A 26,959-nucleotide genomic window follows, 5' to 3' on the forward strand; every position below is an offset into this window, starting at 1 on the left:
TTTATTTTTTTATTTTTTATTTTATGAAAAATATCTTTATTTACACTTAACATTGCCTTAAAATAAAATTTTATTCTCGAACCAAATTTTAAAAATTTGGTTCGAGAATATCACCAGAGCCCAATATTTGGAAGATTTCTAATTGACAAACTATAACGTATAAGGTTTCTTATCCTCGAGCCATAAAATAAAAGTTCGTATCTGCGTCGGCTTGAGCGTGATAACGTGTTCAGGCTCCGGCTCAGAGCTTTGCTCAGTTTGCTCGTCGTTCATGATTGCTCTGGAAAATAAAATAAGAAGAGGTCAGATTCATTTCAGGCTTCTAATTGTAAGGCTGAGATCTATAAAGCGTAATTTGTAGTTGAAATGGCTGAAATTAATAAAATCAATCCTTCTGTAATCTGTCGATAGATTACTTCAATAACGTTGTTATTTGTCAAAAATTGTTTGACGTTTTTTGACAGTTAATACTACCTAAGTAACTTACGGCCCAAAATTAAAATCAATCTATCTGTATACCTACTGTCGATAAGTTATTTAGCTATGTTGTTATTCGTCAAAAGTCTTTTTGACAAACAACAGCGTTGCTAAGTAACTTATCGACAAGTTAAAGATAGATTGAGCATTAATTATGTCAGATATTGACAGTTATTGACAGATAAAGGATAGATTGATTATTTATTATCGTTCGGCCGTAAGTAAAGTCTGAGTAAAATCCATATTTGAGACAATTATGATACTAATAATTGACAACTACAAAGCAGAGGTGCGTTTCAACAGAAGGGCAAAAAATTTGCAAAAAAACTCTCTCTGTTCGTAATCCCATACAAAAGACAACGACAAAAAATGCAATGGGCGACGGGCGTTAACCATCTTGAGTCACCAACCATACCAAACCACAAACGAAACTGTTTTCAAATTGAATTTCAAATGTTTTTTGAATTTTGTAAAAACATGTTAAAGATTGATTGGCTACTCAAAATGGTTAACGTCCACTGAGTTTCTGTCATTGTCATTTGTATGGGATTACGTAACAGAGACAGCCCTATACAATCATACTTACCGCTTACTTCTCCGAATCTGTGTATCCCCCTCGTCTTCCATCTCTTCTTCATCTTCATTGTCTTCGTCGTCGTCGTCGTCCGGGTAGTCCCGACGTCGACGACGTTTGCTCCGCGACCGTGACGTTTCTCGCTTCAATAATTTATCTGGAAACACCCATTCCATCATTTGAATAAGGTAATAGGTAGTACCTGAATAGCTCAAAGTCCGCTAATAATATAAGTGCGAGTAGGACGCGGATACGAAGGGATCCGTACCATCAAGAAATCTCAAACGAGTATTAAGTATAATAATATTATGTTAGCTCAAACCATAGATGTAGCCTGTAGGAAATAATAGCCATCCAACACTAAGTTAATGATGGATAGCACCATCTATGATGTGATTAGGTAAACGTATAATTTGATCGTGAACATTTTAAATTATTCTTGTGATGTAACCACAAATTCACGGTTCTCGGATTCTTTCTTTACTTGTGCTATAAGAAATTGCTACTTGCCAAATATGATTCTAGGGCAATGGGAAGTAAGATTTTGATTCCCTTGACGGACACGACAGACAGAGAGACAACGAAGTGATCCTATAAGGGTTCCGTTTTTCCTTTTGAGGTACGGAACCCTAAAAATGAGTCCCTAAGTAGTACAGCTAGTCTGGAAGTGTTAGTAGTTGGTGTCTGGAAAAGAACTCTGATCTATTTTGAAAGCGTCTAGTAAAAGGAAATATTATGTCCTACGTCCTACTACAATTTCTCTAACTCAAGATACATACTTAGATGGATTTAGGATGCCAACCTGTTCTTGGTCCGACATCCTCAGGACAATATTCCCTGCCGCGTACCTTTCCCAATTCTACGTTTTCTTTATCAAATCTATCAGTAATAAAGAACGGCACGCCCACTATGGATCCCTTTCTTCTATGCTTACTCCTTCTCGATGTAATTTCATAATTATCATCGTTCTTCTTAACCCTTCTGATTCTTCTGCGTTTTCTGGAACGTTCTGTGAACTCTTCTGAGCTCCTTATATGCGGTTTGAAGGCAGACTTCCTCTGTTTACTTCTGTAGTTTTTGTAGTACATATCGTATATTGATTTAGTTACCCCATCGTCTGTATCGTCTTGGTAGATGTCTGAAAATTGTAAGAAATGTGAAAAACAGTTTCTTTGATTTCATCAACCGCATTGCACATCAATTGTTCAGTTATTTTACCTGTTTCGACGTTTTTAAAACTTCTCGTCTCATTACTCCTCTTTTTCGAAAACCGCTTCTTAATGCTCGATGAGATATCTTCCTCTGAAAACCTCAATTCCTCAGTTTTGCTCAAATCGACGAAAAAGATTGACGGTTTCATTTTTACCGACAAAAAATTGAATTTTGGTGTTTTTTTCGTCGTTATTGTGTGTTTTCTAATGTGCCGAGTTGAATTTTTGTACATTTTTGGCTTCAAAGTGCTGTTTTCGTAACCAAAAACTGTGTTGTTCATATTTAAATCTGCATTTATCCTTTGCTGTCGCGCGTCAATAGTTTTAAAAACTTCTTGTGTAGTTTCATTTTGCTCTATAAGATTATCGATGATGTTAGCTGATCTTTTTCTTCTGTTTTCAAATTCCCGGGTAGTTTTAATTTTGGATATTGCTTTACCATCGTCGATACGTCTGTCCGAGTGTCTGTACACTTTCTTATGGGTATAGTCTTCTTCGTCTGAGTAATGTGCTGCAAAAGATAATACGTATGAGTTACCTATAGTTATTTTTACGTTAAGGCTTTTGGTAAATTGGCAGTGTGAAGCGATGCAACAACGACACGAATGTCCTGTAAAATATTCTAAAGTTGGTCTCTAACCTTCCATTTAAACCTTTAGCGTGAGCAGAAGCAAATTTTTCAAGTAGAAAGGTCGAGAGATCCAGAACGCGAAGTACGCGTATGCGTATATTTTTATCAATTTTAGCAACTTGTACATAAATTTATGGTAAATACCTAGGTAGGTAGGTACACCGTAAAACAATTGATTCGTGGACCTTAACAATACTACAAGTCAATCAAAGATTTTGGAGAACAAAGGATAATTATATAGGTACCGGACTCTATAATGTCCAATGGCTTAGTGCCTTTCATTTCATCAGGATAGTCAGGATTGTCTTCAGGAAAAATGCCGTCGTCACCTCCGGAGTAAACGTATCTGAAAAACCAATTTTTTAGTTATTCAATCTATTGATTGCTAAATAATGTCCTTTTGCTATTATTGCTCTAATATTTTTTACACAATTGCCCAAAAAAAAAAATGGAGTTTGTGTAATGTTTTAATTTTTTTAGTATATTTTATGTATATTTGTATGAGCATTTGCTTGAATTTCAGATCCACCTTGAAGCCTTCAAATTCCCTTGAATTTGATACGGGTTTTATTAGACTAACTAGCTGGTGCCCGCGACTTCGTTCGCGTGGATATAGGTTTTTTAAAAATTCCGTGGGAACTCATTGAATTTCCGGGTTAAAAATAGCCTATGTGTTAATCCAGGGTATAATCCTATTAATATTCTAAATTTCAGCCAAATCCATCCAGTAGTTTTTGAGTGAAAGAGTAACAAACATACACAGAAACTTTCCCCTTTATAATATTAAATGTGAAGTTTGAGTTTTTCGACGGCATTTTGTTAATATTGAGGAATGTAGAATTTTCTACCTGGTGCTCCAGTCCATCTGCCTGGCGTCATCGAGCCACTGGTTGGCAGCGAGCGTGGTTTCCCGGAGCCTCCTAATCTTCAAGTGCGAGAATATCTTGCGCAAGTCCACAGTGATGTGAGACGAATTACTCAACTCATCCAGCATCTCAGTCTCGCGTTTTTGAAAACCTGTGGGTGGTTGTAGTTGGTGGTATGGGTGGGTAAAAATATCTGGGATATGGTAACGCCCTTCCGGCATCAGTTTTCCCTTCAATTTTTATATGAATATCTTCAAGTCAAGAGTGAACAGGCATCGTCTAGGAAAGCGTGTTCCATCTTAGACTGCATCATCACTATAAGTTAGAAGAGAATAAATTAATAACTAAGAAAAAATATAATATAAAAATTATGATCAGTAATTAGCGAGCTCGTTTTGCCATGCCGCGTAGGCATCAATTATTACCATTTTAGACTGCACCATAAAATTGCCAGCAATTGCGTTTTTTGACATTAAATGAGTAGATAGATCCTTGGTAAGTTACATACCATTACTTACCACCAGGTGAGATTTGAACCCTTGAGTGCACAAGGGTTAATAACTGAATCTGAATAAAAAAAAACAGAAATTCGGTCGGCACGGGAAATTCTAAAATTTCTTGAATAGGGACAGCGGTCTCCACTAAGCCGTGCCTATTGAGTAATGTACAAGTAGTAGGAACCTACCTATGTATATTCTAGTTTTGGATGAATTCAACACTTTATCCAAGATTCTAGTCAACAGCTGACCTACTTAATTTAACTTACCATGATTCTTCTCCAAAGTGTTTTCGAGCCTCAAGAGAACTGAGCCTGCTTTCCACGGTTCCAAGGTCAGGACGTGAATGTGGCGCGGCAGGCCGTGGAGACGAACACCTGAAAACTGTACTGTTTAATCAGAAAGTGTACAACAGTACCCTATTTGATTAAATGAATTTGACTTTAACTTTGACTTTGACTGAAAGATCATACAATTGTTTTGGGTCATCATCATCATGACTAACCCATCGCCGGTTCACTACTGAGCACAGGTCTCATTTACCATGTCGAATACGGATCGGCAGACTTCACACACCTTTGAAAACATTATGGAGAACTCTCAGGCATGAGTTTTGTTGAGTGATGGCTGAATCGATGGATGGATTATTTACCCTCTTATTTCTGACATTCTGCCACTTCCTGCGGCTGATCTTCTCCCCAGGAGTCATGAACAGCCACGGCTCGAACGTCCACTTGCGCGCCATCTGGGACGCCCGCTCCGAAAATGTTTGATCGTCAACTGAAATGTATGTTTGGCTACTAAGTACGTACCTAGCAAGTGGTGCCATAATGCCTCTTCTTAGTCGTATTCCTTCATTGCTGAAGGTCATGACTCCTTTTCATTAATCACATAATGGCAGGAGTTCTCTTGGGATAATAATGTGGTGGGTTCCCAGATTCTTCCGCATACAACTCACTATCGTTTCGTTCTCTTAGTGAGTTGTATGCGTTTCTACAGTTATTATCAGATGTTAGTGATAATAACCGGGACCGACGGCTTAACGTGCTCTCCAAGGCACGGAGGAAACGAAAAATCCAAATACGGACCTCCAAAGTCGGTCACCCATCCAGTTACCGACTTGGGTCAACGTTGCTTAACAATTGCAATCGATTGATATGCACAACTAGGCCACACGTCTTAGACTACAGGCCCATGTTTAAAAATGGGTGGGTCATATGAACCACCAGGTGACGTATACAGGACGATATAAGAGCATAAAATAATAAGTTTCAGCTCTATGCCGTCACTTGTAAGCTGTCCAACAGAGTGCTGGTGAGAATTGAAAAGTGCAGGTAGAGTGAGTACATTTTGGTCATATATTTTTGTACGGCATCTTTACCATCGATAGATCCATGAAAAATAATAAGAAAGCGCGCAGTGCCGTAAAAAAATGGTGCGCCACAAAGTCAGTAAATGTTTTGATTTTCTGACAATTTCCGGGGTAAATTTGGTCATTTAATTCTGTACGGCACTAGTTTCATACTGTTTCAATACAGCCTCTAATCCATTATTCCGCAACGCCGTACAAAAATCATGCGACAAGGGGAAAAAATTGAGGGTAGCAACCCCCTCTCTTTCCGTGGTCCGGGGGGTGATTTGACAAAGTACGGCTTTGGTTCCAAAACATTATCTAGCACTCAAAAGTACTATTAAAAATAATGCCGTAAAAAAATTAGTGTTCATTTGAATGTGTATCAATAATTATCTTAATTTCATGGTATACTTAATTTTTAAAGCTGTAAAATCATTTGACTCTGTACGGCAACTTTTTTTTTAACATGATAGTGTAAAATACTATTGTTATATAGTATTGCCGTTCAAAAGAAACTGTTCTAAAAAAAATTATAGATAAATACAAAAACTGAAATTTTTCAAATTATTGCAAAAGTTTAAATATTCATAGATTAATAAAATATAGCAATTTTCTACGCTTTTCCCTTGTTTTAAATAGTATTAAGATAAATAAATTAGGAAAAAATTATGCCGTACATTTTAATGCAGACCATATCTTTTAGGCTGATGAAAATGACGCTACCATTTTAAGGGTGTAGTACTTTATGGCCATCTGATACTGTACGGCATTAACATATTTTTGAAGAGAACAATTGATAATATGATAAAATCACTATGCCGTCTAACTGAAGTGAACGGGTGTGTATATAATATCCACATCCCCTACAAACCTTTGGACCAACGAAAATGTACGGCATGTAAAAAAATATTATCTATGCATAAAACACTTTCAAAATAAATTAATTTTATGTTGTTTCAAATCACCCCCCGGACCACGGAAAGAGAGGGGGTTGCTACCCTCAATTTTTTCCCCTTGTCGCATGATTTTTGTACGGCGTTGCGGAATAATGGATTAGAGGCTGTATTGAAACAGTATGAAACTAGTGCCGTACAGAATTAAATGACCAAATTTACCCCGGAAATTGTCAGAAAATCAAAACATTTACTGACTTTGTGGCGCACCATTTTTTTACGGCACTGCGCGCTTTCTTATTATTTTTCATGGATCTATCGATGGTAAAAATGCCGTACAAAAATATATGACCAAAATGTACTCACTCTACCTGCACTTTTCAATTCTCACCAGCACTCTGTTGGACAGCTTACAAGTGACGGCATAGTGCTGAAACTTATTATTTTATGCTCTTATATCGTCCTGTATACGTCACCTGGTGGTTCATATGACCCACCCATTTTTAAACATGGGCCTGTAGTCTATCTCCTCAATAATGCCTGATATAAGAATAATAATTCCTTACTAGAGGACCATCCAGCTTATCAGCTATCATGCGCAGGATGCTGTTGCTGCTTCCACGGACTCTGGACAATAGCGATGCAATTTTCGTATACAAGGAACCAAAAGCTTAATTTGTTATAATCCGCCAAACCAATGAAATCTGTATGGTGCAACATGCAGCATGCGACATGCACTGCCCGCCCTGGCACTGATAAACATGCAGGAAAAGCCAGCCACCAAGCAAGCCACACGCACCACCACCATGCCATTTCCTACTAATGCTATTTTCTTACGCCTGATGGCATCAAAGCCATCTATACGCATCTTGGTAAACAAAGCTGATGCACTACAGAACCGAAGGCGCTGCAAAAATCCTGACCACATTATTATAATGGACTCGCAACGCATTGTAAGCCCTTTGCGTGTACTGAAACCACAGGCTTGTCACACTATCACACTAATATTATAAAGGCGAAAGTTTGTATGTGTGTGTGTGTGTGTGTGTGTATGTTTGTTACTCCTTCATGCAAAAACCACTGGACGGATTTGGCTGAAATTCAGAATGAAGATAGATAATATCTTGGATTAGCACATGGGCTACTTTTTATCCCGGAAAATCAAAGAGTCCCCACGGGATTTCGAAAAACCTAAATCCACGCGGACGAAGTCGCGGGCGGCAGCTAGTTGAGTATAAGGATGACAGAGATCGATAGGGAACTCTCGGAATACTTTTGTCTTTTTGTAGCGCTTAATTTTTTTCGAAATAAGAGTAAGTTCTTATATTTATCAAAAAAAATTACCATCCAGTCTGAAATTGCCGAAGAAGATCCTGTGTTTGCCCTTCACGACCAAGCCTACTCCGAATGCTTCTTCGTTTAACGATTCTTCCAAGCCGAAGCCGTCGTCTGTTAGCAGTCTTCTATGAATCTAGTATAAAGAAGAATTCTATGGCTCAGTAGTGTAAGGCTATTGAAACTTAAGCTAGAAGTTCCAAATTATGTTGTTTTGGTATATTGTTTGTTCTAAATTGACTTTGGTTGGATGTCATCATTAAATTCCCCATCTTTTCTCCATCTAAACTCATCATTTAAACTAAAACTATCTAAGTAAACTACTGGCAATTTGGAGGTACCATAAGGTGATAGGCATATTTTTTATATTTTTTATTTTATTTATTAAGGAACGCTAAAAATATACATATTTAACATTTTATATATACTTATATTACAAACTATTACATGACCGATATGTATATAAATAACTAGCGTCGACAACATTTTTGCAAAGCGCCATATTATTGTAAATTGTACATTTGAGCAACCGCCGAGTTTCTTGCTGATTCTTCTCGGTAGGAACAGCATTCCGAACCAGTGGTAGATTATTTTGACGATTCAAAAGCACTTGTAAAAGTTTAATTGAATAAAAATAATTTGAATTTGAATTTGAATTGAGCGATTCTACCATACAGGGGTATAGCAGAGTGATCGCTCTATCCAGGTTAGAGCATTTCCATCTAAGACTAGGAACATCGTTACTTATATCCAAAGAATATTTTACCATACAATACGTAACTTAAATTAAAATACCTACTTAATTAGCATTGAAAAAATATTCAATAATCTTTTAGTTAATGCCATAAATTCTCATAAAATAATAATTTTAACACCAGGGTGGTTTTCAAGCTAACCGTAGAAACACTTTTTCCCAATGATTTGAGAAAAGAGTCTAAAACGCGAACATGCTAACAACTGCTATTTGATTTGACTCTATATGGACAGTCACTATAGAGACCTATGTCCTGTGGCAACATACCATCAGCTCGATCTCCCCCTCGTTGTAAGAAGTGGCTCCCTGCACCCTGTCCGTGAGCACGCACAGCTCCGCGCTGCTGTTCTGAGACTGCACGCAGATGCGTGATGTGACCGGGTAGAAGCAAGCTGGTAGACGTTTCTTTTGTTGCTGACCTTCATAGAGTACATTTAGGAGGTGAATATGTACTTTCTATAGTATATACTATAGAAAGTAGTAGTATAGTAGTAATAGAAAGTAGAAATATAGTATATACTATCTATAGCCATATCATCAAGTGTTTTTTAGGGTTCCGTACCTCAAAAGGAAAAACAGAACCCTAATAGGATCACTTTGTTGTCTATCTGTCTGTCTGTCCGTCTGTCCGACAGCGTCTGGTCAGGTTGAAGTTTTCAAGTGTGCTCACAAAATTCGCCTTCTTGGTCTGCATTGACCTCTGTTCATGGGAATTATAACGTTTTTTTTTCTTATGGGCCGAGATTTCAATTGCCAAATAAATATTATTTGACTGATTGTTTAAATTTTGTTAGTTTTTGGATAGAAAATCTGCCAAACGTAAACCTACCTCAGGGCTATGATGGAAACTGGAAATTCTTAAACAGTTGTTGAGGTCTGACAAGAGGATTTTGGAAGTTACAAGATAAAGGGAAGACGTTATCAAATGGAGCAATTTGTTTGACCATGTCAATACTGACTAGTGGATTCATTCCAACAGGTCCTCTTCATCATCTGGCGAGAGTTGGAGTCAGTGTAGAAGATGCCGTTGTTGCTTATGTTCGTCTTGAATATTGATACTACTTCCTTGCCAAGATCCGTTCTGAAAAATGATTGACGAAAGAAGGTGTTTTATTCGAGAACAAAATAAATTGCAGTCTAATATGGAAGTGCATTGAGGAATATAATAATTTAAAAAACCCAGCCTTGATCGGTTCTTATATGGCATCGTACCAGAACCCTAAATCGCTTGATTGTACGGATGTGTAGTTTAATGTGCTAACCATGACCGTAGCCAGAAATTGATTGGATTTGCCCCCAAGATTGACCCCAAAATCACCCCATCCATCCCTCCTGGCTACGGTCATGGTGCTAACTACTGGCCTTAGCTGAAGCCTGAAGCCTCGTACCGAACCAGACTGAACAAATTTAGAAATTCTGACTATAGAGCACAGGAACTTGGGATGTCGCCCTTATAAGGCCAAACTGGACACCATTGCACCTGATACGTCTTCGAAAATCTTTCCTAAGACCATGATCCAATAAAGGGTCTATTTAATGGGCTGATGGCCTTTAAAGGCCGTGGTTAGGTTTCATACCCGATAGGCACAGGTCCAACAATCCATTCGATCTCCACAAACTCTTCGCCACGGTAGAGCCGGATGATTTGTGTCACCCAGTCGCTGAATCGCTGTCGAATCTCCTTCACTAGTGACCCGCGGATGGTGTGGTATGATGCCTTTTCTGTCACCTGATTGGAGACAAAATGAAGACCAAAATATCAATAGTAATATTATAAATGCGAAAGTGTGTCTGTCTGTCTGTCTGCTACCTTTTCACGGCCCAACAGTTTAACCGATTTTGATGACATTTGATACAAACTTAGCTGGCATCCCGGGGACGGATATAGGCTACTTTTATCCCGGGAAATAAAGAGTTTCCACGAGATTCTTAAAGGCTCATCCGTTTATCCGATTTATATGGGTACGAAGTAGTTCGCGTCCTGAAAATTGACATAGGCAAATTTTTATCCCGGAAAAGCAAAGAGTTCCCACGGGATTTTTAAAAACCTAAATCCACGCAATCGCGGGCATCATCTAGTATCAAATATAGGTACAGCGTATAAGTGAGTAGGCTCCTGCGGTAGTGGAGCGGTGCGGGAGGATGACAGTTGTCACAAGTTGAGGAATCACTGAGCTCTCGCGTCACGTCATCACACCCCTCCGCTCCGCTCCACCACCGCAGGAACCTACTCAGTTATACGTTATGCCGTTAGTATAAGAATCTTTGAATTGTCTCAAGTAAATAAATAATCTTGACACAGATCTATCTTGGTTCCTAATTCGTTCTTGGCCTTGGTATTCAACCAGGGACTATTTTCGAACGCTCTATTAGACAGGTTTTTTACTGCAGATGTCTGTCCGTGAACTGCGCTATTTACTATCTCAGGAAACCAGTCTGAAATTATGGTCCTATATATTTTCAAAATCCGTATTATCTTCACACAAATGGAGTTTAACAACCTCTTTGTTTCGATGCTGGAAAAATGGAAAAAAGAATTTTTGAAAGTGGCCTTAGTAACCTGACAAGAATACCTACATTTGGGAAGAATCAAAAGCTTTTTGTAATCGTGAAATGTTTTTTCTTTTATGTATACATACTTGGTATCAAAGTTTTCTATCATAGTCATAAAGTTCCGCTAGAAGACTCCAAGAACACAAATTCACATACGTATAACTCGTATGGCAACTCTAGTACATACTTAACGGCGCAGCATAATTTCACAAGGGTGAATTTGAAGGAAAGGGTGGGTTAATACCAGTAAATGATACGTACAGGCGTAGGTCTGTCGCTGTCCGGGCGGACGCAATAGGCCCCAGACTGGAGGCTATGCTGTCTCCGATTTTATTAGTAGGAACATAACTTCACAAGGGTGAATTTGCCTATACCAGTAAATGTCAATACGTACAGGCATAGGTCTGTCGTTGTCTGGGCGGAAGCTATATGACAGACCCGATATTGATTAGAGGCTATGCCGTTTCTGATTTTATTAGTACTGAGCATCACACTAATATTATAAAGGCGAAAGTTTGTATGTGTGTGTGTGTGTATGTTTGTTACTCCTTCACGCAAAAACCATTGGACGGATTTGGCTGAAATTTGGAATGGAGATAGATAATATCCTGGATTAGCACATAGGCTACTTTTTATCCCGGAAAATCAAGGAGTTCCCACGGGATTTCGAAAAACCTAAATCCACGCGGGCGAAGTCGCGGGCATCGGCTAGTAGCTTCATAAGGATGGATTTGGCAATACCAGTAAATACGTACAGGCGTAGGTCTGTCGCTGTCCGGGCGGAAGCTGTAGGCGCCGGACTGGAGGCTCTGCTGTCTCTGGCTGTAGTAGTAGTAGTTCTGCGACACCACGACCCTCGGGCCGTCCACGTGCTGGATAGACTCCAGAAAACCGGTCGTCTTATCCACCGACACTTTTATGTACTGGAACAATGAAATTTAATTCTAAAAAAACCGGTCAAGTGCGAGTCGGACTCATATACGAAGGGTTCCGTACTATCGTACAAAATATTTTAACATTTTTATATGCGATTTTGCAAAATAATGTTAACAGCGCCATCTATACCTATGTGATTTTAGTAAATATATAAATGGCGTATTTTCAGATATTTTCCTTTACTTGTACTATAAGACCTACTTCCCTGCTAAATTTCATGATTCTAGGTCAATAGGAAGTACCCTATAGGTTTTCTAGACAGACACGACAGACGGACAGACGGACAGACAGACAGACAACAAAGTGATCCTATAAGGCTTCCCTTTTTCCTTTTGAAATTCGAAACCCTATTTCTCTGATATGGCGATGAGAGGCTCTTCTAAGTCTAACTATGTGGCTATTTTTGTAATTAATGCATTAGATACGTCAGGTCCATTAGGTACGTTACAGACATTAACTACAAACTGTACATTTACAGTATTAAAGTTTTAAAACATGTAATTCTTATTAAATGTCTACCGGAACATTACCAAAAAAAAGTGAAACTAACGAATTACAGAACAGATTTAAGTCGTTGAATGAAGATAAAGAGTAGAGACTAAATAGAGGATATCTTCATTGTAGAGTTACATTTTTGTTTCATGACAAGTTTTTTACAAGGGTTTTACCCTTCACTACGAACTCACTTGATGATGAGCGGTGATGGAACTTGAAAGCGAGCTAATCTGGAGTGGGTATGATATTAGTTTCTCCGCGGCATCTTATCAGTATACCTTGGTGGTATGGCTTTGCCGATAGAGTGCTGACTATACCTATAGCCTTTGTTAACTACCGGACCTAGACAAATTATACATTAACATAGACAAGTGTAAATTAAAAATTTATAACACCCCCGACGATCCAAAGTATTTGAGTTTTCCAAAACATCATTTTCAAATAAATAATTATGTATTTAGGCAACGTCCATCTTGACAGCTTGACATTTGTCTATTGACATAATATTATGAACCTAACGGTTATCTAACCTTCTTTTCTACAAGAAAACTAGAAAAGAGCTGATAACTCTTAAATGGCTGAACCGATTTTTTTAGATTATAGCTAAGAACACTCTCGATCAAGCCACCTTTCAAACAAAAAAAACTAAATTAAAATCGGTTCATTCGTTTAGGCTCTACGATGCCACAGACAGATACACAGATACACAGATACACAGACACACAGATACACAGACACACAGATACACACGTCAAACTTATAACACCCCTCTTTTTGGGTCGGGGGTTAAAAAATAACACTTAATCCCCACATTGCCGCTGCCGGACCTCGAGGAGCGCTTATAAACCCACAGCCACTTCTACGCAGGGGAACTTGTCCAAATGGCAACGAATGTCATAAAATAAAGGTATTTTTAACCCCCGACCCAAAAAGAGGGGTGTTATAAGTTTGACGTGTGTATCTGTGTGTCTGTGTGTCTGTGTATCTGTCTGTGGCATCGTACCTTCTAAACTAACGAACCGATTTTAATTTAGTTTTTTGTGTTTGAAAGGTGACTTGATCGAGAGTGTTCTTAGCTACAATGCAAGAAAATCGGTTCAGCCGTTTGAAAGCTCTTTTCTAGTTACTGTAACCTTCACTTGTCGGGGCTGTTATAAATTTTTAATTTACACTTGTTATGTGACACTTAATTACAAGAAACTCGTCTTAAGAAATCCAAACGCAAGGGCGGTCAAAGTGCACACACAATTTTATCACATCACTTGTTGGGTATTTAAGGTCACCAAAGTTCTCACCTCGTTAGAGATGTAGGGTATTAACTCTTGTTCCGCTTCTGGATTCTGTTTAGATTTTTTCACGAACTGACCTTCTGCCTGTACAAAGGAAAATAATCATACAATAAAATACGAAAAAAGATACGTGTAGAAAAAAGATTGTTTTTTGGATCCGATACCTTGGAATCGGTTAGTCTCGGATCTGAAAAATGATTTGCCAAAATATTGATCGCATTGACCAAATTATGAACATTGAATTATTATTATATTTTCTAGACTCTATGATTATGAATGACGAAAATAATAATAAGTTTATCAAAAGTTTACTGACTAGCAATGTTGTGAGGGGTCCGCCTGCTATCCGGGTTGGATAGCAGGAGTTATGGAGTTACGTGCGTTGTAAGTAGTTAAATATTGATACATCATGATGAATCCATTACTTTACAAGATCTCTTCTCAGAATGAGAAGGTTTTAGGCCATAGTCCGCCACGCTGGCAAAGTGCCCACATTTTTGAGAACATTATGGAAACCCTCAGATTTCTTCACGATGTTTCCCTTCATCGTTAGGTAATGCAATCGATGTTTTAATTGCAAACGCACATAGCTCCGATAAGTTAGAGGTGTGTACCCGGGATGAATCTCTGACCTACCAAATATAAGGCGGACGTCTTAACCACTAGGCTATCCCGGCTATCAGTCAGATGGACCTATGAATTTACGAATAGGTATGCGATATGGAATAATAATAAGTACAGTAGGGTGCTCTTGGAAAGCAGTGGTCACATGTAGACTGATAGATGCATGGATATACCAGCTGGTCCCTTATAGGCGTGATGTAGTAGGATGTGTAACCCAGAGGAGGGATGTTCTCAGCCTCGAAGCAGAGCTCCTGTATTGCCGTGGAGCTCCGTCCGGGCAGGTTGATGATCGCTGTTGAGAGCGGTACCAGTTGGTACTCCACTTCTTCATCTGTGAAGTAATATTCACTTTTAGGCCGGTTACTATGAATTATTATCATAAACTGTGAAAAAATATGAGAGTGAGACTGAAATAATCAGCTATTGCTCACAGAGTCGCTACTTCAAGGTTTAAAGCTCTATTCAAGCCGTTTTGGTTGACCCGACACAGTATGTAGTAACCTAATCTAATCTAGATTGTAATCAGTGGTATTGCGTATCTGCCTAACAGCGGGAGAATTGTAAATAGTCATACATTAGGTCATAAATGTATAAACTAACCGTTAAAGTCTCTAATGGAGTAGTGGAGCGCGATGGCCGGCAACCGCACGTGGTAATACGTCTTCACGCTGAGCGGGTTGTACACGAGCAACAACAGTGATTCCTGACCTTCTGCAAACTGTGCAAACGTGCAGAAATATTACGAATAAATCCATACTATAATATCATAAATACGAAAGTGTGTCTGTCTGTCTGTCTGTTTTCAAGGCCCAAAAGTTAAACCGATTTTGATGAAATCTGGTACAGAGTTAGCTTACATCCCGGGGAAGGACATAAGCTACCTTTTATCTGGGAAAATCAAAGAGTTCACGGGATTCTTAAAGGCCCATACGTGTAACCGATTTGTATGGGTACCGAGGTAGCTGGCGTCCATCTAATTGACATAGGCAACTTTTTATCCCAGAAAATTAAACAGTTCCCACGGGATCTTTAAAAACCTATCCTAAAAACCTAAAATATGAGCCCGAAAAAAATCAAATAAATACTTACGCGACATTGGCTCATATTGAGTTGATGACACACAACAAATTGTTGGTTATTTTTTGGACGCCTGCTTCCACCCCAAGTGGGAGTCAAAATCCTACAAGAATTAAAAATATCAGTTAGCAGGTAGGTTTGGTACATATGTAACGAAGGAAAAGGCTTTAGTAATAAAGTCAAAGTATGTATAAAGTATTTAATCCTGATCATCATGATTAGGCTCAGGAAATCCTGAGTCAATTATCATGATGTGAGTTTAATCTACTATACATTTTCTATTTCACGAAGACCATTTGGCTATGTTTCCACTCCACTCCACTCCACTCCACTTGCGACGCGGTTTCCGTTACGCACATAAATGCGTTAAGGCTTATCGTTACACTTACTACTATACTATAACACTGAATAGTCTACGTGAAATAGAACAATTACTATACACAGTTTATGCACAAAGCCAGATATTTTTTCAATAAACTCTCGCTTACCCCAAAAACTGTGACACTTTCTTGGAACAGGCTTCAATAGATTCAGATATCGTTTTTATAAAATCGTTTGCGACATGCTGTTGGCTGGTACCTAAAAAACCAAATAACCAAAGTCATGTCATGATTTTCTTACTTTACTACTAACAAATAAAAGCATATTTTTCAAGCAAGTATACCTTTAAAGTACAAAATAATCGCTCCGCAAATAAATAGCGTTGTTAAAATAAAAAGCGACTCTTGTTACAACGCAATAAAGAGCAATTTAGCTTGCACAGCGCTGCGGCCTAATATTTAGTAAATGCCTTTCTTTCTATCGCATATTATATTCTCTCTCGCCTAAAAGGTAGAGTTACGCGAGAGCCGTCGAAGAGGCGAACCGTGTCGTGTCGTAGTTATATTTCTCAAGTAACACTGCAGTTTGGATATGGTTATTGTACAGTTCACACGTCATGTGCATCGCAACTACCGACTGACTACGCAGTCTGCGTGCAGTGCCCGGTGGTACAACAACTGCTCGCTGACTATGTCAGGTGCTACTGCAACTCAACTGCAATCGCAGTCAGCTTGCAGTCCATCCAGCCCCAAAATTCACTTCATTAACAATGCTAGGATAAAAGAAAGGTCTAAGAGTTAGGTACCTGTAATGGCATCATGGTGCAACATCAAACTGACGGCATGTCTCAACAAGTGCAGTTCATACGAGTCACCCATACGAGATAGAACTGAGAGCTGTTTTACTACCTGCAACATATGGTTTGATATAAACAGCTGTTACTTCGGGGGAGTCTATGATATAAACAGTACAATTGTTTACTTGGTTCCTCGACACCAAGATACCCACTTAAACTAGCTTAAATCTATGTTGATTGAAAGGGGCACTGCCTTTTTTTTATAAAAAAATAGCCAGCAAACCAGCAGGCGGGTCACCTGATGTTACGTGATTACATTTGCAGCACCAGAGGAACCGCCGATGCTTTGCCGGCCTTTCAGGAATTTGTTGGTTCGCACCTTGAATAGCCCCATGTGGTAATCTAGTGGGAACACTTCCGATTGGAGTATTTTAAGATGGGAATTTGGGAGCATATTAGCATGATGCGGTAGTCAGTCGACTGCAGCCCTGGTTTTCAGGCATGACCTATAGTGATAGGTATCACAGACATTTGAAGCAATTGATGAATTGATGATAATTACGTATAGCTGCACTTAAATCTTAGCATAGTTTTTAAAATAGGTTAAATTCAAATAGGCATGCTCAAATAGTTACCTGTAAGAAAATATGTGCTCTTTTGACAAAATATTTGAGACTCGGTCTTGAAGTATAAAATCCAGTCCAGTATGTGGTTGCATCGCTACCGTATGGTAAGTGGTCACTCTAAAAAGTTATCGATACATAGGTAAGTAGGTACATACTAATATTAAAAATGTAAAAGTGTATCTGTCACTGTGCTACTTTTTCATGGCTCATCCCTTGGGCTCATCCGGTGTTGATGAAATTTGGCACAAAGATAGCCTGTACATCCCGGGAAGGACATCGTCTACCTACTTTTTATCCATGAAAATCATAAGACTTATCAGGAGATTTTAACAAAATTGAATCCGCATAGACGCGCATCATTATTATAAATGCGAAAGAGTGTTTGTTTGCATGGTGGAGGATGACATAGGCTACTTTTTATCCCGAAAAATCAAAAAGTTCCCACGAGATTTTAAAATCCTATGTTATGAAGTCGCGGGCATCAGCTATTAGGTGATGATACATTAAGAAGCAACTACCTTTTCAGTATAAATCGCTTTATCCCGTCTCCCGTACAAGTATATAGCTTTCAGGTAGCAAGATGGCGTCGAGTAGAATATGTTGATGTCGGACATGTTGGCCGGGTGCGTGTTCACGTGGCTGGAGAATTCAAATATATTCCTTTTATACAAGTTAGCCCTTGACTGCAATCTAACCTGGTGGTAAGTGATGATGAAGTCTAAGATGGAAGCGGGCTAACCTGGAAGGGGTATGGCAGTTTTCATTAAACCCATACTCCTTTGGTTTCTACACGGCATCGTACCGAAACGCTAAATAGCTTGGCGGCACGGCTTTGCCAGTAGGGTGGTAAATAGCCGCGGCCGAAGCCTATCACCAGACATACCTCTTTAATGAACTCTGAGATCTATAAAAGTTACTTTGACTCTTCGATCAACAAAGGCTCAAAAATTACGAAAGGCTCAAACAGACAGATTTATAATGTTTCTCTTACATAAATCGATCACATTTGACTCTATACCTAGCCTTGATCTCAGCCTCGGATTTTGATGGATTTAGCGCCTTGTAACAAGTTCTCAATCTAGAGTTATAGACATCCAGGGAGCACTACACTCCCCGGTTTTATTCGCTTACTAGCCGATGCCCGCGACTTCGCCCGCGTGGATTTAGGTTTTTCGAAACCCGGCATAAAAAGTAGCCTATGTGCTAATCCAGGATATCTCACCAGGATATCAGGATCTATCTCCATTCCAAATTTCAGCCAAATCCGTCCAGTAGTTTTTGCGTGAAGGAGTAACAAACAAACAAACACACACACACACACACACACACACACACACACACACACACACACACACACACAAACTTTCGCCTTTATAATATTAGTGTGATTGATTACCTAAAGTCGGTTACTATCACAACTTAAAATGCGTTTAGAATAAAAAAAGCTATGCACTTACAGAGAGTATTAATGTATTACCTATGTTTCCGTGGAAAATAATATTTAAAAAGAATAACTTAGCTGTTTTCATCGGCAGTCGGTACTACTTACCTATTGCTGTAACAGTATCGAAAATAGATTAATTCTAAAATGATTCGCCATGTTTTTATCTGCCGTCTTCAGTCAACTTATCGAATAGTCTAAATTAATGTAGTCTATTCAGTAAGCATGACGGTTTCCGGGTGGCTGACCTATTTGTGATTCTCAGGAATTTGTCTAAATATACCCACTTCCTTCCTAGTTCTTGCATTCAATGATAAGAGTATATATTTATTGAGTTTTGTTTTAAAATCTAAGTGAATAATAAAATAGATAAACACTCAAAATTTAAAAAGCCCCGACACAAAAACCTCTATAAGAAAATTAGAAAAGAGCGGATAACTTTCAAACGGTTGAACCAATTTTCTTGGATTATAGCTAAGAACACTCTCGATCAAGCCACCTTTCAAACAAAAAAAACTAAATTAAAATCGGTTCATTCGTTTCGGAGATACGATGCCACAGACAGATACACAGATACGCACGTGAAACTTATAACACCCGTCTTTTTGGGTCGGGGGTTAAAAAAGAAGGGTCCTTAGATCCCGAGAGGAGGCATAACTACGCTACGAGCCTTCAACTGGCTTATTAGGCCAACTGTGAGGAAAAGCCTCATGCTTTGGTTTTTTATTAGATAGATGATCGATTATATCTTACAAAAACATACTCATCACACTAATATCACACTAATCACACTAATATTATAAAGGAGAAAGTTTGTATGTGTGTGTGTGTGTATGTTTGTTACTCCTTCACGCAAAAACTACTGGACGGATTGGGCTGAAATTTAGAATGGAGATAGATTATACCCTGGATTAGCACATAGGCTACTTTTTATCCTGGAAAATCAAAGAGTTCCCACGGGAATTTAAAAAAAACCCACATCCACGCGAACGAAGTCGCGGGCATCAGCTAGTCTTGAATAAATGAAACCTATCAGCTCTGAAGAAATGAATACATGGAGCATGGAATTACTTGATAAGTTTGTCGATATTCATGAACCAGTGCGCCGCGCTCTGGTAGGTGAAGTCTCCGCCCATGGTCACCATGATGTTGTCATGATCGTAGTACTTCGCCTGCCGCTCGAGCTGAGATATGAAGTCGTTGACCTGGAAGATCGAATAAACTTTTTATAATTGTGCTTTACAATTTACATCAAAGGCCTCTGAAATAGAGAGACGAAACTCTCGGTTTGTTCCTCAATCGATATCTGTCAAAAAATATTAGAGTAGAGGCATGGATGTAGGAAATAATAAGTACTACCTAATTCCATGGCTAGGGGTCGGGATGAAATCAGAAATACCTAGTCGTTTTATAGCCAAGTGCTTCATTCACCAGTAGATTGCGGTAGAATGACAGCTACAGTGTCACGATCGTAATCATCTCCGATTGGTTTACGCTCGCTCACTATTGGCTACAATGCAAGAATAACATTTTAGCCAATAACAACAATTGCGATTGTAATTATAATTGACTAGCTGATGCCCGCAGCTTCGCCCGCGTGGATTGGTCAGATCCCCTGCAGCATCAGGATTGAGGAGTTGGACTCCAAATTTTTTATGAAACAATGTCGCAAAGTTTCTCTATCGATTAAAAAAGAAATGACGCAAATCGGTTCAGAAATCTCGGAGATTTCGGTGTACATAGGTAGAAAAACACAACTCCCTTTTTGAAAGTCGGTTAAAAAAGTAGCCTATGTTACTCCCTGGTCAATTATCTACTTGTCTGTGAAAATCCCGTCAAAATCAGTTCAGCCGTTCCCAAGATTAGCCTTTTCAAACAGACAGACAGACAGACAAAATTTTTAAAAACGCGTGATTCAGTTATATCATCGTTCAAATAACCATATGACCTTAGTATGCGGTAGTTATTTCGAAATTACAGACAGACACTCCAATTTTATTTATTAGTATAGATGCAGGTAGGCAGGAGTAAAACTACGGAATAAAGCTACCATCCGACGCGATGCCTCGAAATAAGCGTGCCGTCTTTCCTTGGATCTTTCCTGTGAGCAAGAGCTTTTCTAGTATATTGTTCGTGTTTTTCGTAAAGTACGCGAGTTTTTTCCGCGGACAGATTGTCAATACCCGAGTTTTTACGCCTAGCGTTTTTAATATCTGATACATATGTAAACTGACCCGTTTGTCAGCATTGTAAACTCTGCTGTCTGGGTCGTCGACGATCGGCTCGTCGCTGCACAGGAAGTCGAAGCAGAAACCGTCCGGTGCGTTGTACAGGTTAAACAGCGTGTGGGTCATGATATCAGACATTTTACCTGCAAAAGGGGAAATAAATTTTTGTTCCGTTTGCCGTGAAGACCCTGGGGTCACGGAGTCTTAGGCTGAAATCTATAAAGCGCACTTTGACTTTACTCTGACTTAAGATTGAGTTAAAACGAGACAGATTTATGTGAGAGATATAGCTCTGTCTCGTTTTAACTCTGTCTTAAGTCTAAGCAAAGGCAGAGCGCGCTCTATAGATCTCACCCTTAGTGCTTCTGGTGACAGAAAGGCTAGCTCATTTTTTAACCATAGGATCAGCCTGGATCAGTGCGGAAATACAGCCAGTATTCTTGGCACTATTCCATTACTTGTACAATTCATTAGATAAGCTTTAAGTTTTAAGCTTTAAAAAACCGGCCAAGTGCGAGTCAGATTCGCGCACCAAGGGTTCCGTACTCGGGTATTTTGGCTTTGGACTGCAGTAGATAGTAGAGATATGGTTGTACTGTACTTTAACACAGTGGAAGAAATGTAAATAGGTATTATGTAACAAATAAAGTTAGTAAAATGTTTTTTCTTTGTTCTTTCTTTCCCACCTTCCCTAAAAATAATTGATACCTACTGCCTAGGTTCAAGGTCAGAGTTATATTTATTTGACTGCAGTGATATGAAAAAAATAGAAAACTTACCAAGAACGTCACTTCCTCTCCACATAAACTCCATCCTGTCCTCTTCTATCATTGCTTCTCTTTCTTTGTGGTCTACTCTTCCTGAAAATGTATTCTTTATGAACTACAGTATTCATTTAGTATTTATGAACCGAAGCACAGAAAAGATGGGATCATACCTATGAAAAGTCCATCAAAGCCCATCTGAGCAAGCAACGAGGTGTGCTCCCTTGTATGTCCGTATGTGTCAATCTGCCACGCAGCTTTCGGCTTACCGCAGGGTCCAAGTGTGTCGTTCAGCTTTCTGTACAAATAGTACTTATACCTACTTATAATAATTATATTTAATGGATATTTTTAACCGAATTCAAAGAAAAGAGGAGGTTTTCTATTCGACTGTGTTTTTTTTGTATGTTTGTTACGCGATTACTCCGCCAAATATGAACTGATTTTGATATTTTATTTATTTATTTGGTAAGTCATACTTCCGAGGTGATCCCATTTTAGTTTGGTAATGATTTGATCAATATCTTCAACTAAGCTAATTCAAGGGGCAGATCAAACAATTCCTGAAAGTCCAGCAACGTAATTGGCGGTTCGTTTAGACTTAGAGATGCAAATGTTCTTGGGCGGCGATAATCACTTAACATCAGGTGATCCGCCTGCGCGTTCGCTCACTATTTTTATTCAAAAACCCCTTAAATTTTAAAATCTTACCGAAGTCCCCAAGTATAATGGTCCAACAGTTGGAGGTAGTCAGCCGTGGCTTCGTCAGCCTGCACCCAGCCGCCGCCAGCGAACTCGATGCGACCTTCCGCCACCAGGGCCCTGAAGGTGGCTCGGGTACTTGCTCGCTGCTCCTTCCACCAGCGCCAGAAGTAAGCTGTCTCTGAGAAGGTGAACCTGAAAATGCATCTTAATTTTGAGATGATGACCACTATTAATGGTCATAAGACGTTCTTAGGTTAAGATGTATAGAGCGCACTTTGCCTTTGCTCAGATATAAGATACTGTTAAAACGAGACAGCGTTATGCCGGCTGGCATAAATCTGTCTCGTTTTAACTGAAACTTAAGTAAAGTCAAGGAGCACTCTGTAGATTTCAGCCCTAATTTTGGTTTAAAAATAGTCTTAAGCGGTAACTTACTGTACGAAACCTTGGTTTGAAATAACCTTTATGATAGTCAAACTCTGTAGAGAAGTTTAGGAATCTAGTTCTTCGAGTGAGAGAAATTAGTGACTAATAAACAAACAGATCTACTTTTATAATAATAATAATAATTTATTTATTAATCGGACAACAAAAATCCATATAGTGTTAGTAACAAAAAACTTAAAAAAAACTTTTAGTATGATTTCATTATTTTTATTTTTGAACCTATATTTTAAACTAAGTGACCGATAACGCACGGCAATTCAGAAGGTAGAAAAAATAATTATTAAAAAGAGACGTGGAATGCCAATTTCATAGTTGAATATGTAGTAGAGAGAAGACTTACTTTCTTCTTTTGTCATGCAGAAGTTCTGAGAGAACGGAGTGATAAATTATCTGGACGTTTGCTGTACTGATCGTCATTTTAGCTGCAAAAACATTGATTTGGTTGTAGTGAATATTTCGTCATTGGGAAATATTATACCGCAGAAACAGGAGTAGATAATATGAGTAGATCATTATCAAAAACCTGAATTCACACATTAAGTATTATTATTTTGTAAATTGGTGATAATAAAAAAAAGGATACCCGGCGTAGTTTGTTGTGGGCTCTTCTCAGACATGAGCGCGTTTGGAATCCTCGTATCTTTAGTTTTAAGTTACGTAATAAATTATCACCACTATATCGTACAAAAACAATTCCGACCATCAAAAGGAGTACAATTGTACCTATTTTGAATAAATGATTTTGACTTTAACTTTGACTTTGACTAAGGTAAACTAAAAACTGCTTACTGCCATAGTAATATTCATCGAAGGTCTTCACCCAGCCAGCGTCCATGTGTGAATGTGGTATGATGTGCACGTTCAGCGCCCCGTCTTTCGTTGGAGGACATTGCTACAAAATTGAACAAAGAGCAGATAAACACCATTGTTACGGAGTACCATACCTACTTATCTTATAGTACCTTTGGAAGTATTTTATTAACCCCCGACCCAAAAAGAGAGGTGTTATAAGTTTGACGTGTATATCTGTGTATCTGTGGCATCGTAGCTCCTAAACTAATGAACCGATTTTAATTTTTTTTTTGTTTGAAAGGTGACTTGATCGAGAGTGTTCTATAATCCAAGAAAATCGGTTCAGCCGTTTGAAAATTATCAACTCTTTTCTAGTTACTGTAACCTTCACTTGTCGGGGGTGTTATAAATTTTTAATTCACACTTGTTAATTATTTTTAAAGTAATTTGCAGTTTTTCCGCCAAAAAAGCAAGGGAAAACTGGGTGGAGCTTGGTAAGGAGAGAGAGCAACGGAAGAAGTTGGAGGAGGCCTTTACCCGAGGTCCCGTATCTCATAAACATACATTTTATTTTTATTTTCTTACATGTAGGTATATTTAAAACAAATTCTGTACCTACCTACTAACAATTACTGGCAATACTAATAACAACTTAGCAATTTAAGAATACAAAAATGTATTATAACTAACAAAACTAACTTTATTTTTTAACTATTATTTTATTTTATTTTTTATTTAATAAAATGTAATGCATTCTGGGAATAAATGAGTTTTATTTTTATTTTTTACTTTATTTAAATTAATTGCATTTGCAAGGTACGCCCTTGACTGCTATTAAGGAAAGATACAACGCATACCCACGGAGTGGAGTGGAACAGTCTTTTTTTATAGAAGCATTTAATTCAGGTTATAATCCACTACGCTGACCGTGCCAGATTGGCAGACTCCATACAACTTCGAGAACATTATGGAGAACTCCGAGTCATGCAGGTCTCCTCGCGATGTTTTCTTTCACTGTTTTCATGGTTCCGTAACTCAAAATGAAAAACCGAACCCTTGTAGAATTACTTTGTTATATCTGTCTGTCTGTCTCTCTGTCTGTCCGTCCGTCCGTCGTGTCTGTCAAGAAAACCTATAGGTTACTTCCCATTGATCTAGAATCATGAAATATGGCAGGTAGGTAGATCTTGTAGCACAAGTAAAGGAATAAATCCTAAAACCATGAATTTGTGGTTACATCATTAAAAAAAAGTGTGTGTTAAATTTTCAAAGCAAGATAACTTTACCAAGTGGGGTATCATATTAATATGAAAGGGCGTTACCTGTTTTAGAGTACAGTCTAAAAGAGGTTTATATTTATTTTTATGCATACTAGTTTTTGATTTATCGTGCAAAATGTCGAAATATATCTGGGTACGGAACCCTCGGTGCGCGAATCCGACTCGCACTTGGCCGGCTTTTTTTATTCTGATACAAAATAGCCCTTGACTGCAATCTCAGCTGGTGATAAGTGGAGAAAGAAAGAAGAAGTGGCGATGCAGTCTAAAATGGAAGCAGACTAAGAGCTGTGGCAGTTTTAATGATACCCATACCTACCCCTAATTGGATACGTCATAATATTATGTGGTGTTGTACTGGAAATGAGCAAACATTGCAAAGAGCTTATAAAAATACTAGCCGATGCCCGCGACTTCGCCCGCGTGGATTTAGGTTTTTTGAAATCCTGTGGGAACTCTTTGATTTTCCGGGATAAAAAGTAGCCTATGTGCTAATCCAGGATATTATCTATTTCCATTCCAAATTTCAGCCAAATCCGTCCAGTAGTTTTTGCGTGAAGGAGTAACAAACATACACACACACACACACACACGCACACACACACATACAAACTTTCGCCTTTATAATATTAGTGTGATGACTTACTTTGTAACCACATTCAATTTTTGGTTTAGTCGTTAATTCACTTTTCTTTATACAAACAAATAAAATTAAAATTATTGCATTAATTTGTTTTTGATTGAGCATTTTATTTTACATTTTTTGCGTAACGTACATTAACTTTTATATAATTTTAATTGTTTAATTAAGATACATTTTTTTTTGTAATACCAATAAGTAATCAAATCAAATTAACAATAACTTAAGTAGATAAGAGTTTAAAAAACCACAATAAAATTATGCCTACGGAGTTCAAAAGGATTTCTTAATTTAAAGATTTCAAATATCAGCTCTTTGGTGAAAAACCAGGCGAGTACTGAAAATGAACATTACGTTACATCGTGGAGCAACTTATAAGGGCGTTTTCATACAGCTTTCAGTCTATTTTTTACGTACACCAGACAGACGGACTGGACGAAACTACAAGAGTTCCTTCTAATGTTATTATTCTAAAAGGGCATCTTGTTTTACTAAAGAGTCTTATCTTTTAGTAATTCGTTTTGATTTTTTACTGTAAGCAATTTTAAGTCATGTTCAGTAAAGGCTCTACATATATAAAAATTCTCATTTAAGAACATGCAAGATTTCGTTATTTAGGAATAACGAAATTTTGCATGTACCTATAGTAGCTACTTAGATTTATTTTTCTTTATGTAGGTCAGTGGGTACATACACGAAGTCACGTTGATATTATGTCAGTCAGTAAGTCTATTAATGTGGTAGAGATCTGAATAAATCACTTACTTTAGAAAATAGATGTTGTCCGCGACTTCGACCGCGTGGATTTAGGTTTTTAAAGATCCCGTGGGAACTGTTTGATTTCCCGGGATAAAATGCCTATCTCAATAACAGGGACGAAAGCTACCTCGGTACCAAATTTCATACAAATCGGTTAAGCGGATGGCATTAGGAATCCCGTGGGAACTCTTTGATTTTCAGGGATAAAAGTAGTCTATGTCCGTTCCCGGGACATAGGCTACTTTTATCCCTACCCTATTAAGCTAACCCTGTACCAAATTTCGTCAGAATCGGTTAAACTGTTGGGCCGTGAAAAGGTAGCAGACAGACAGACAAGCAGACACACTTTCGCATTTATAATATTAGTATGGATAATATAAAATGTTATATGGCAAGTATGTATGTAGAGATGTTTTGTGGCAGGATCTTTACATTTGTAGAAAGCAAAGGGTTCAAATTCAAGAGAGCAACAATAGCTCGCCTTTCGTAAACATTCTACACGTAATCCGATAAAAGTGGAAAACCTATTACGAGGAAAAGTCACTGAGTAAAAAAACGTTTTGCGAGAAACAGAACGTAAGTTATTGTTTCTTTTTT

General features: G+C 38.3%; 2 protein-coding genes across 2 annotated transcripts in view; one reads left to right on the top strand and one right to left on the bottom strand.

Moving 5' to 3' along the window:
- Positions 1–5,721, top strand: part of LOC123870778 (acetyl-CoA carboxylase) — a 68,464-nt gene extending 62,743 nt beyond the window's left edge. The window contains exon 57 of the transcript XR_006797152.1: positions 5,709–5,721. The gene's annotated coding sequence lies outside the window, so the exon portion shown is untranslated. The remainder of the gene's footprint in view (positions 1–5,708) is intronic.
- On the bottom strand, positions 89–25,971 carry LOC123870781 (lysosomal alpha-mannosidase-like). The gene is made up of 29 exons (XM_045914198.1): positions 25,610–25,971; positions 23,684–23,786; positions 23,235–23,316; positions 22,454–22,639; positions 21,916–22,040; positions 21,758–21,838; positions 20,985–21,121; positions 19,822–19,955; positions 17,828–17,948; positions 17,319–17,426; positions 16,693–16,795; positions 16,055–16,145; positions 15,579–15,669; positions 15,090–15,207; positions 14,663–14,820; positions 13,872–13,949; positions 11,901–12,068; positions 10,170–10,321; positions 9,552–9,673; positions 8,860–9,011; positions 7,848–7,974; positions 4,909–5,036; positions 4,526–4,640; positions 3,742–3,910; positions 3,139–3,239; positions 2,270–2,773; positions 1,854–2,189; positions 1,064–1,208; positions 89–280 (listed from the first exon to the last, which is right to left on the bottom strand). The coding sequence occupies exons 1-29, from the start codon at positions 25,709–25,711 to the stop codon at positions 151–153; spliced, it is 4,167 nt and encodes a 1,388-aa protein (XP_045770154.1). The 5' UTR covers positions 25,712–25,971; the 3' UTR covers positions 89–150.
- Between the last annotated feature and the right edge of the window lie 988 nt (positions 25,972–26,959).

Source organism: Maniola jurtina, chromosome 13 (genome assembly GCF_905333055.1).
Source record: "Maniola jurtina chromosome 13, ilManJurt1.1, whole genome shotgun sequence".
NCBI lineage: Eukaryota > Metazoa > Arthropoda > Insecta > Lepidoptera > Nymphalidae > Maniola > Maniola jurtina.